The 12,831-nt window shown below is 35.7% G+C and overlaps 1 protein-coding gene across 1 annotated transcript in view; it reads right to left on the bottom strand.

Annotated features, from left to right (window-relative positions):
- Positions 1-4,432: 4,432 nt before the first annotated feature.
- Positions 4,433-12,831, bottom strand: part of MYO5A (myosin VA) — a 145,041-nt gene continuing 136,642 nt past the window's right edge. The window contains exons 39-42 of the mRNA XM_044660044.1: positions 10,384-10,666; positions 8,120-8,294; positions 5,406-5,486; positions 4,433-5,079 (exon numbers count right to left, since the gene is read on the bottom strand). Of these exons, the coding sequence (XP_044515979.1) occupies positions 4,927-5,079; positions 5,406-5,486; positions 8,120-8,294; positions 10,384-10,666 (692 nt within the window). The 3' untranslated portion in view covers positions 4,433-4,926. The remainder of the gene's footprint in view (positions 5,080-5,405; positions 5,487-8,119; positions 8,295-10,383; positions 10,667-12,831) is intronic.

Raw genomic sequence — 12,831 nt, 5'->3', positions numbered from 1 at the left:
AAGCTCTGTAAGGGAAAATAGCAAAAGTGGGCTCCTTAGCCCCCCTAATAAATTATGCTTATCCATTAACTCTCCATAAATATGTAGCCAGCTAGATATATGAACTTTTCTTACGCACTTTCATGCATAGACATACTTTTTTACTCCCATAAGAAACTACTACCCAAAGAAATGCAGCACTGACTGGCTAGGAGCTCGTACCCCTAATTGGATGCATATTCGTAGTCTGACCATTGGCTGTTCTTCAAATTATGTCCTGTTGGCCACTTTCCTCGGCCCCAAAGTTACAAGGGATGCCTGCTATTGTAGGAGCCTACCTGGACAATATCCAAGATCCAACATCCTTCTGAGACCACTGCAAATGTACATTGGAAGGCTTTGAATTGTATTGGTGAAATGGACCACTTTCCCTCCAGCCAGCCTTCAGCCCAAGGGCATCTTTTGATGCCAGTCCTCTCTAGGGCTAATTACTGCTTGAAACATAATTGTTTTGCACATGATGAAGTTGAGTGGTTACAGGGATCATTAACTTATCATACAAGTCAAATTCTCTCTCTCTCTCTCTCTCTATATATATATATATCCTTATAATAGCTGTGACTCTTCACAAAAATATAACTATCCAAGACTTGAGTAAGAGTACTTGGAGCTCATTCATATAAAGCACATAGCGCATGCTTGCTTTCTTCCAGTTTTTAGGACCATGATAGGAAAAAACAATCTAATAGCTGACTGTGTAACCCAGCAGCCAGCCTCGGCACAAGGTGTTTCTCTTCCCTTCTGCATTCTGTGGCCTGGAAATGCTCTCCTCACCTCTCTTGAAATTCTAGCCATCTTTAAGGCTTCACTCACACACTCTCCTGGAGGAAGCTTTTCTTGGTTTTCCTTCACCCTCTAGTCCTAAGTGGTCTCCATTCTCCTACCAACTACCTTGTATTTGCTTATCTGCATCTGGTAAATATTTTATCATGGTAAAATGTAAGCTCCTTGATAACAAGGATGGTATCCTTTTGCCTGTCATCCCCAACATTTAGCATAGTGCCTAGCTCATGGTTGGGACTTAATAAATGCTTATCGAATTAAGAAACATCATCATAGAAACCAATTCAAAATCAACACTAAATAAATGTCCTCACTTTCCTCTTCCCACTGCCTGCTTATGTAGTGTAAAACAAATTGAAGTTTCCAAAGACCTGGGTTCCTAATATTGGTTCTGTCCTTGGCAGTATGTGACCTTTGGTAGTAAGTCACTCCTCTGCCTTTCCTCAGCTCATTGACAAGCCATGGTAAAGTTCAGATTTGATATGAACAAAACATTTTGAAAACTATAAAGCATTTGACAAATATCTATCTTATTTTTCTATTTCTCTCACCTCAGGGATTTTTAGAGGAATTACTTTATTATTTGCTGATCCCTATGGCAATGAGAAACTAGTGGGCAACAGTGAACCCAAAGAAGGTGGTCCTGGGCACTGAAGATGAAATTTCTAGCTATAATGATTACATCAAAATTCCAAGACAACAAAGCATTTTGATGCCCCATTCCTCAGAATTTGTTGTAAAACAATAACCTATGGCCAATTCTCAAATATTCTCTAGGAAGTAAAGAATCTCCAAACTGTAAATAATTTGTGACTCATTTACACTTTAAATTAATATTGTGGGTATTTTAGTGTTTTTAGAAATAAAAAGACAAAATAATGAATAACTATATGACATTATCCAAGAAGAGTTGAGAAATTTGCTAAGCATTCACAGCAGAACCCCATGTTTCCTGGTGTGTGCTGGGTAATGGATAGCATCTCCTCTAGGACTGATATGAAAGACTAGCTTAAGCAGAGATGCACATATATGTTTCTCTGATCTTCCAGCTTTCAAGTACACATCATACTTGGGATAGGGGAGACAATGAATTTTTTTAGTTTAAAAGGTCTTTCCCTCTAGTTCCTATTGAACTAACATGTTTAATACAGGATTAACAATACAGAGAGATAGTACCTGAGGATTTAATTAAGTAGTGATTACACAGGAATTTAAATAGAGATTTGCTTGAAGATATGTCGCACAGTTTTCAAAGATAAATCAATAATCAAGGAGTGAAAATCTAGCTGAAGTAGTGTGTTATATTTGTTTTTCATTTAAGAACACTCAAGCTGAAGAAAAGTGATATTTCTATAAAGTACCCATATTAAGTTAGCCAAGAATACAAAGAAAGTCAGATTATGTGCTGGACAAAAATATTCCTTTTCAAATGTACAAATGATTCCCGATTTATTGCTAGCCACCTTGAAGCACTGGGCCATGGAATCACACAGTCTTGGTGTAGATATGCCATATGTCTATATATTTATGTTACTCATTTGGGGGATTATCTTTAAGAAGATTCTTTCTACATCATAGCATGTCTTCAAGCAAATGTTCATCCAAATTCTTGTTGACATCCAGTACTCTGCTTCCTGACATTCTCTCTATTCTTATTCTGGGTGAAGCCAATAGCTTCAGTTTTGAAGCCCATTTAAGAACTGATACATTCTGGTCTGTCCAGCAGATGGCAAACTGACTTCATAAATGAGATTTCAAGCTTCCATTATTAAATACTAGTGTCACATCCAAAGAAAGAACTGTGGAAACGGAAATGCATTAGAAAAATATGTGATCAATCACATAGGGATATGATTGGGTTTTTGCTGTTAAAGGATCTCACTTCTACAGATATGAATAACATGGAAATAGGTTTTGAACAATGATACACGTATAACCCAGTGGAACTGCTTGTCAGCTCTGGGGGAGGGTGGGAGGAAATGGGGAGGGAAAGAACATGAATCATGTAACCATGGAAAAATATTCTAAATAAAAAAAAATACTAGTGTAAGAGAAATTTTTTTTAAGCTGGAAGACCTTAAATACCATCTGAAGCTGAGATATCCAACTAATGGCCAGTCTGAACCCATTCCAGGGGTCTAGCTAAGATTTTTTAACCCCAAATGTTTTTGTTTTCTTGACTTAAGAATAGAGTAGGCTGGTAGGTATGAATCGCCTGTCCACTCATACCCTGGTGTAACTAACTGCTGCCATGTATCATGCCAGAAGGATGGGATCAACTGGCAATTTTAATTGTAGGATTTCTTGTGGCTCATACTCCCAAGGGTTTCTCATCTCATCAGTCTACCACTGAAAACATATGTAGACCCTTGATCTATAGCAAGTCCCTTAGTTTATCGATGAGGAAGCTAAGGCCTAGTAGATGAAGTGACTACAATATAGTATTTTTCTCTTCATAATAAATTTTGCCATGAAATTGAAAATATTCATTTTCTAATCATATTTCACAGTATGCTTCAACAAGGTAATCTTACAAAAGAATCTAACAGTTATGTCATCTGATCACAAAGCACTACTTGAGACTAGAACTTGTGGTAAAATCCTGAAGATTAGTTTTTTTTTATATCTCAAAATGAGAATTTAATTTTACTACATGATCTGAAGAAAAAAAATATTCTGGAGAGAATGTTAATTAGAAGTACAGCATTAAACGTTTCTTTACAGATTTTGGTTCTTGAGAACAAAATCCTTTGCAAAACTGAGTTACATCCAACTTCCAAGCATAATGCCTTCTTAAAGTCTGGGGATACCTGAGAGCAGATACAGTAGTTGCAAAGGTAGAGAGTAATTAAGTATTTATTGTACATTTTCTTATTTTTAATTTATAGACTAATCTGTCTCAAGACAATCATGCAAATCTGGATCATGATTACATTCTGACCCTCTTTTCTACATACCTGACTGAGATTACATATTGAAGAAATAAACCAAAGAAACTTAAGTCTAATGTTAAAAACATGCACTCTGGGCATCTCAATCAACATTTAAAACCAGACACTTGACAGAAGACTTAAGGGATATCAACCCAGCAAAAACATTATAAGAGTGTGTCTGTGTATACATACACACACACACACACACACATATTCACACACATCTCTTGTAACATAATTTTGAATAAATAAGAAAAACCATTTTGTTAATTCTACCTCTTACATATCAAATATGTGAGTGAGACTCCTTAAACAAAAACTAGCCTGTTACTTCCAGTGTGCTACTTGTGCTTGCTTACCATTTTCTTAAGTAGCTGATATTTGCTGACAATTGCATATGATCCAGTTAGAATAATGGACTGTATTGGATTGTAAACAAAGTTGATAAAAGAGAATATTATTACTGTAGTGCCTAAGAAGAATACTGTGTACATTGAAAAGAACACCATAAGCAGCAACAATTTAAAATGCCTGGTAAAACTAGAGTACCAACCAAAGAAGACCTATGCTACACAGTAAGTCAAGAAATCTCTTGAGATCTCACACTTTATATTATAGTGACATAATCACAAATAAGGAAGTTATTTGAAAAATTACTTCATAGTTTGCCAGTTTATTTCTCCATTCCAGTTTGACAAGTTATAAACATAATTGATGCCTAAATTACTACGTATTGAACTACAGTTTTTCTTTCAGATCTTTCATTTAGCCTGGTGGTGGTCCTCTTTGCTCCCTGTCTATCAATAACTCACATATGGATTATGTGTTCATTTATACTATTTAAAGGAGGTGCTAAGGATTTAAAATGGAGTCTGGCAGTTGATGACTCTGTTTCTTTCTCACCATTCACCTGAATTCCAACTCTGGATGCCTAAAAGGTCGGATATGGAAACGTCATTCTGAAAGCGATGTGTCATACAAGAGCATGCTTTTCTATCCAGGGCAGTCCAGGTATTCTAAGGAGATTTCCAGTTATCCATCTATAGTTTGGGAAATATGCAGGTTTTTTCTTTTAAAAAAAGTGTTTTCAGTAGCTCACTGGAAATAATGGGTTCTTATTTCAAGCAAGAAACTATTTGTCAGCAGCATCTGCCTTTGTTTGGGTCCTGGTTCAGACTCTCACAATGAACCCCAGGCCCAGGCTGTTTGGGATCTGAATGGTTTCTAGCGCAAGGGAGGATGGGTTGAAAGGAAAGGTAACAGGGAAAATATGTTTCGCATCCATGAGCAGCTGAGGAGAGTCTTTCCTGTCTCGTAAACGCATCTAGAAAAATGAAAAGATAAGAAACATGTCATCAGAGCTATGCAAGCTTATTTTATTGAAAGGTTAACAAACTGACTTATAAAAGTGCCAAGTTCCATTTTATTGCAGTTGTCTCAAGTTTTTAAAATCATTTTATTTTCCTAGATACCTGATTTTTAAAAAATCACCAAGAAATGGTGATGCAAAATTTAATAAGAATCAAAACTAAAGAAGAGGGAAATGGAATTCTTTTCAATTAAAATGTCAAATATCCATTAGAAAAACATTTAAAAGAATAAATCAGTAAGCCAAACAAACAATGGAGCAAATGAAAGCCAGCATCTCACCTGTATAGTACGTATAAATGATACAGAGACTCTTTCCTCAAATTCATTAACTGGAGTATACAAATTCAAAACTTTTACAATCTAGGAGAAAAAAGTAGTGTTTTCAGCTTATTATTAAATAAATAATATAATATCTATGCTCTAGACATTAAAAAATACACATATACCAGCAAATTTTTGTCAGGTTGATTCTTTTATCACAGCTTTAAAACAAAAGTTATTGTAAAAAAAAAAAGGTATTGTATATGATGAATGTGAAAAACTGCATGTGCTATAGAGAAACTAATAGAAATTACATACTTTAATAAGTAGTTAGAAGGCCTACAGACTTTAAAAAATGAAGAAAATTATAAAGTATGGGAGGCTTAAAATTATATTAAGAAATATATAGATTTCTTATACATAAATATAAAAAATCTAAGAATAAGCAAAATATGCAGGTTAAAAATATACTAAGAAAAATATATCCTTATTTTATGTCTTAACAACAACTTTAAGACAGAAGGGCAAAGACTAGACAGCCAGAGTTAAGTAACTTGTCCAAGGTCACACAGCTAAGAAGTGTCTAAGGTCACATTTGAACCCAGGCCCTCCCAACTCCAGTCCTGGTGCTCTATCCATGGTACTACCCAGCTGCCCCAATTGCTTTCATTAGAAAGGAAGCTTAATGGCTTTTCCTCTGGAAATTACAGAAATAATTTCACAGAATGGTTGGATCTATATGAGGCAGCATGATATAATACTTAGAAGATCTGGGTTTGAATTGCCCTGCAATTGCATTTTTTTTAAACCCTTACCTTCCATCTTAGAATCAATACTGTGTATTAGTTCCAAGGCAGAAGAGTGGTAAAGGCTAGGCAATGGGGGATAAGTGATTTGCCCAGGGTCACATGGCTTGGAAGTGTCTGAGGTCAAATCTGAACCCAGGACCTCCCATCTCTAGGCCTGGCTCTCAAGCCACTAAGCTGTGTGTCTCCCAAACTCACTGCCCTGCCATTTATATGATCTTTGGCAAATCAGGGTCCTCATCTATAAAATGGGCTACCATCTATACAACATTTTCATTTCATTCTTTCAACAACATTTTCTCTGAAAGCACTTTGAAAATGTAAAGTGATATATATATATATATATAAAGAAATCATGAATAGACCAATGAATGGTCTAGGACAATTCTAAGGGACTTATGACAAAGAATGCTATCCATCTCCAGAGAAAGAATTGTTGGAGTTAGAATGCAGATGAAAACATATGATTTTTCAATTAATTGGGTTTACATTTTAGGGTTTTGGTTTTATAATATTACTAACAAAAATGTACAATATGGAAATATATTTTTCATGATAATACATGTAGAATCCAGATCGAATTGCCTGCCAGGCAAAGGGAAGGGGAGGAAGGGAGGGAGATAATTTGATTATATAACTTAGGAAAACGTGTGTGGAAATTTATTACATATAATTGGTAAATTTGTATGCATATATATATATATATATAGATAGATAGATAGATAGATATAAATATTTTAAAAAATCTAAAGATATACAAAGTGGAGGCCTAATTTGAGTCGAACTGTGTCAAGTAGGACTTATCACAGGTAAACTAGAATCTGTGACTTTTGCATTTGAATATAAGGTATGTAAGTTTCAAGTTAAATAATTTTTGTGTGAAAATTTAAAGTGCTGAAAGATCTCTCAACATCATTTTTTATTGGCAAATATAATACGACACACTAATTTCTCCTGGAACTGCAGCTTTAAAAAAAGGGAAATTAATAAAGAAATATTAGGATTGTTATTTGAAATTTTCACCAGTTAAAAAAAAGTTCACTATAAAACACATTTCTATCAATTCAATCAGATTTTCCATAGCCTTCTAAGCAAACATAACAACAAAAAATATTAAATAAGAGCTTAGCATGAAGATAATAATAACTAGCACTATACCTACCTCACAGGGTTTTTGTGAGAATCAAATGAGATACTATGTGTGAAAGTCCTTTATAATCACTAAGTAAAAATTATGTAACTATAAATGCTATATAAAAGTTTTTATTGTAATGCAGTAAAGGCTAGAGGATTCACAACTAGAGGTCTGTGTTAAAAAATATTTTCACTACTGCATTTCAATATGGTTTACTTCATAATTTCTATATATTTTGTTTTATGCATATAAATTATAATTTTATAATTATAATATATGTAATATAATTTATAATTAAACATATTCTTCTAAGGAGGCATTCAAAGGCTTTGCCTGATTGCCAGAAGGGTCCACTACATACATATGCACACGCGCATACACACTCAGTTTAAGAACCCTTGCTATAGACAGAAGTATTAACTGTTTGGCCTTCTTAGGTTTCTTCCAGTCCTATGATACCTGCTCAAGATCAAAGGATACTTTAAAATGCTAAATAGTATTTTCATTTAAAAAAGAGAAAAGAGGGGGCAGCTAGATGGTTCAGTAAATTGAGGGTCAGGTCCAGAGATGGGAGGTCCTGGGTTCAAATCTGGCCTCAGACACTTCCTAGCTGTGTAACTGGGCAAATCACTTAACCCCCAATGCCTAGCCCTTATTGCTCTTCTATCTTGGAATCAATATACAGTATTGATTCTAAGATGGAAAGTAAGGGTTTAGTTTTTTTTTTTTTAAACAAAAAAATATATATAACTAAAATAAATTTTTAAAAGGAAAAAAAAAAGCTGTTTTACCTGTGCAGTAGTTAAAGCATTACACATGGAACAAATGGCTTCAGCATCTTCATCTGTTTTCTTTTTCACTTGCAAAAGCTGGGCAGCCTGAATGAGGGGCTCTAAGGTTTCTTTGGCCCCACTATTCATCAGATTCTTGTCACGGAGCCATTCTTCTAATTGACTGACATTGTACCTGCGAGGAGAGAAGTTTGAGAAGGCACGTCTCATCACTGTCATGAATATCTGAACAAACTTTCAGCAACCACGACAAAACTTTCAAATAGAATATGACAGGCAACATTTTTGTTCCATTATCTTTTATAATCGCCTGTCCCTGAAAATAAAATCATCACCAACTGCTTGTGCATTCCTGATGGTTATCCTAAAAAGTTAAATGATTAGTAAAGTTTGTTATATTTAGTTGAAGATGGAAACTGAGCCACTCTATCAAAGACTGAGTAGAGTGGAACAGTATAAAAAGCAAATGGAACACAAAGTCTACAAGTGACTCCTTGCTTTATGGAATTAAGGTTTTCTAAAAAGCTAATTATAAGCCATAATATGTCTATAAAATGAATCATTTCCACTGGTTCTCACTAGAACTTCCCCCCAACCCCACTGCAATTTCAGAAATATGTTTCTTTCTTCCATAACAGCATACCATAGTTTGAAGTGGAGAAAGGATCCAAGGAAATTTTGAGGGAAAATATTTCTTCTAGACACAGAGGTATCCAAAACAGATCCCTTGGGGCGTGAGCTTTTCTTTTCACTGCCCTAACCCTGATTCTGTGTTCAGGAAGAATGTGGAATATAGGAAACCATGCTTAATGAAAGCATAATAGGAGAAAGTCAGAACCTCCATAAAGAGGCAGAGCTGGCCAGGGGTTAGGGGTTTCAGGAGGAAGCCAAAAAAATTAACATTCAGGATTAATATTAAGATATATGAACATGCTACTGAATTTTGTAATTACCCACAGAATAGGATATAAAATTTTTATTATAAATAATTCCATAGGAAGTAGCTGGATGGCTCAATGAGTTGAGAGCCAGGCCTGGTGACAGGAGTCCTGAGATCAAATCTGGCCTCAGACACTTCCTAGCTATGTGACCCCGGGCAAGTCACTTAACCCCTATTGCCTAGCTCTTATCATTCTTCTGCTTTGGAATCAATACACTAAGATGGAATATACATGTATACATATACATATATACATATACATACATACATACATATAATATATATAATATATATATATATACATATACATATATATATAAAATTCTAAGACGGAAGGTAAGGATTTTTTTTAATCATTCCACATATTAGAAGGTATGCCCAGAATGCATTTGTTTAAGGCTAAAAGGAAGTCTTGCTCTGGCATTGAAGATGTCTCTCTATATGTGTGGATATGATACTACAACATATAGAGAAATAAATTGTTAGACAAGTAAACTGGATTGAGATGTTGTTGTACATACAAGTGGGCTCTTTGTTTGTTTTCAGCATAGAGGGGCATTCCAGTAAATATTTAATAACATAGAAGTCTACATCTAGAACTCTTTGTCAGAAATTTTCGAAACTCCAATACACCAGTGGTCTATGCCAGCATGGAAACTCCCTACAACGATACAGATAGTATATTGTCCAGGCTTCCTGATCCTGAGTGATTCTCCTCTAAGCCCTCCCATACCTCTGCCACATAGGTTCCAGTTAAGATGTTAGGAGCCTTCTTTGTCTTCACCTGCCATTATGCTAGATCTAATGAACTATGTAGGCTACGATTAAGTTGTTTCCTTTTCTTACTATTTCACCAGCTCACAGTTTTTCTTTTTGAAAATATATAATGTTGAAATTTGGTAGCAAAACTTTCAATATCTTATGTGAATTAAAAAAAAAAAAAGCCATGCTTTCATCTTTTAACACTCCATGCCCCTGTAAATGGTGCTCCTTTACTAATGGAACAGGTCTTTGTACTAAGGAGACTACCAAAGTTGAATACTTTTAATCAATGAGATTTTGTGAAATCCAATAATGGGTAAGAGAAAACAGGTTAGTGGTGACGAGGAATGCAAAGAGGCTTAATCTCCATTCTTTCCTTGTTTTCTGGCCTCGAAACTAAATTTCAGAATTTCTTCTGAAATATTATGAAGTATTTGAAGCTTAAAGTTCTGAACATTTTAGTAGTTGTCTACTGATCAAGGCATATCAGTTAAATGTCCAAAAGAATGTACCCCCTAGTTTTCTGGGGGTTGGATTTCAGCAAGGCCTGGCATTTGCTCACCTGATCTGCATGCCCTTGCTCCAAGAGCACATATCCTTTCGCAGGAGAAGATTATTCAAAGTAATGGCACCCACAATGTAGAACATCTGCTTGACCACTTGCTTGATCAATTCTGGGTCCATGCCATGCTGACACATGACTGAATGGAAGGAGTTAAGCTGCCGAAGGATAGAGTCCAAGGTATAGGTGCCTTCGTCTGCAATGCTGGAGGTCCTCTTCCGGAGCCCTGTGGGCTTCACTCCTGACACTCCCTGGATGGTTTCATGCTCCAGCATGCCAGAAACTGGTTTGAGATAAGAATAGAGTCAAAACAGCTAGAAAGCTACAAACTGTGAAGCTTAAGTGTAAAAATAAAAGAGAAGTAAAGAAACTTGCTAATGCTATGAGAAAACAATCTAAGCATTAAGATATTACATGTAAGGTAGGAAAAAGTGCTCTTTTTCTAAAGTCTTCAGGATTGGAACATGAAATAAAGTAACAATAAGAATTGCCTTCATATCTTCAAAGGAACTAACAGTTAGGAAATGCTGTACAAATATCATTTCACTTGATCTTCCCAACAACCCTGAGAGGTACATTGAGGAAAATGGTGCAGACATAGCTAACCAAGGGTCACAAAGCTAGTAAAGGCAGGAAAGATCTGAATTTGGGTCTTTCTGACCAAAGGTCCAGCACTCTCCCTACTTCACCTTAGAAGGATGATTACTAAGGCACATTGCAAGTCTAAGATGATCTAATTCTATCCAAAAGCACATGAGAAAGTGTTCTAAATCTCTAATAATTAGAGAAATGCAAATCAAAACAATTCTGAGGTACCACCTCACACCTAGCAGATTGGCTAAAATGACAGCAAAGGAAAGTGGTGAATGTTGGAGGAGATATGGCAAAATTAGGAAATTAATGCATTGCTGGTGGACTTGTGAATTGATCCAACCATCCTGGATGGCAATTTGGAACTATGCTCAAAGGGTTTTAAAAGACTGCCTGCCCTTTGATCCGGCCATACCACTGCTGAGTTTATACCTCAGAGATAATAAGGAAAAACACTTGTATAAAAATATTTATAGCCATGCTCTTTGTGGTGGCAAAAAACTGGAAAACGAGGGTATGCCCTTCGATTGGGGAATGGCTGAACAAATTGTGGTATATGTTGGTGAAGAAAATCTATTGTGTTCAAAGGAATAATAAACTGGAGGAATTCCATGTGAACTGGAAGGACCTCCAGGAACTGATGCAGAGTGAAAGGAGCAGAGCCAGAAGAACATTTTACACAGAGATGGATACACTGTGGTAAAACCGAACATAATGGACTTCTGTACTAGCAGCAATGCAATGATCCAGGACAATTCTGAGGGACTCAATGAGAAAGAAAACTATCCACATCCAGAGGAAGAACTGTGGGAGTAGAAACACAGAAGAAAAACTGCTTGAACACATGGGTTGATGGGGATATTATTGGGGATGTAGATGCTAAACAATTACCCTAGTGCAACTATCAATAATATGGAAATAGGTCTCAATCAATGATACATGTAAAATGTAGTGGAATTGCATGTAGGCTACGGGGGGATGGGGCAGGGGGAGTTGAGGAGAGGGAAAGAACATGAATCATGTAACCATGGGAAAATATTCTAAATAAAATAAATTAATTTAAAAAATAAGATGATCTAATTCTATTGCTATTCCAACTGTTCTAATGAATTTTCTCTGCCAGCTGCAGCCTCTGCTTCCTTTTCCAATTTTCTGTCCATTAGTATGGCAGCCTGTGGAACTCTACTTCTCCTGAGTCTTGGTCCTGTTCATGTTCCTTCATCCTTATCATGGTGTCTGCAAATTAACTCTTAGTAATTATTATTCCTGCTTTCTTTTAGAAAGTAATTATCTGGTTGAAACAAGTTGACATTTTGGGGGAAAATGATTTGTCTCTTTATCTGACGACTCTTTAATTTACTTTAGAAAAACTTTTTATTTATCTATCTATATTTTGCTTGTTTCCTCATAGCAGGCATTTCCAGAGCAAGGCCTATTTTCATTTATATCTTTGTATCTTATATATTTTTAAATATTTTTATATTTTATCTTTTTCTTAATACAGAGTAGGCACTTAAATAATTACATAATAGAATTTGACCTAAAAAATTTCCCCTGTGATCATCACTAGGACAGAGTGAAGAAGTATTGTTTCCTGGCCTTCTAAACCAGTGATGGGCAAACTTTTGGCCAAAGAAAAGGAAATGCTCATCTGTTGGTCTGTTTCTAATGTGATAATTAGATTAAGTCTACACTGCCCATCTTTAGATTTAATCACCAAAGGTGAGAACACCTCTAATTCTGGGAGGTCCATAACCCAAGTGTGCTAGAGTCAACTGACCCGCCCCCAGGCGGTCTTATGAGAATTGTCTATTGTGATCGGACATGCAAATTAGGAGGGAGGAACAGGAAGCCACG

This window comes from Gracilinanus agilis, chromosome 2 (assembly GCF_016433145.1).
Source record: "Gracilinanus agilis isolate LMUSP501 chromosome 2, AgileGrace, whole genome shotgun sequence".
Taxonomy (NCBI): Eukaryota; Metazoa; Chordata; class Mammalia; order Didelphimorphia; family Didelphidae; genus Gracilinanus; species Gracilinanus agilis.
The sequence above is the reverse complement of the archived record's forward strand: the minus strand, read 5'-3'. Positions and strand labels throughout refer to the sequence as shown.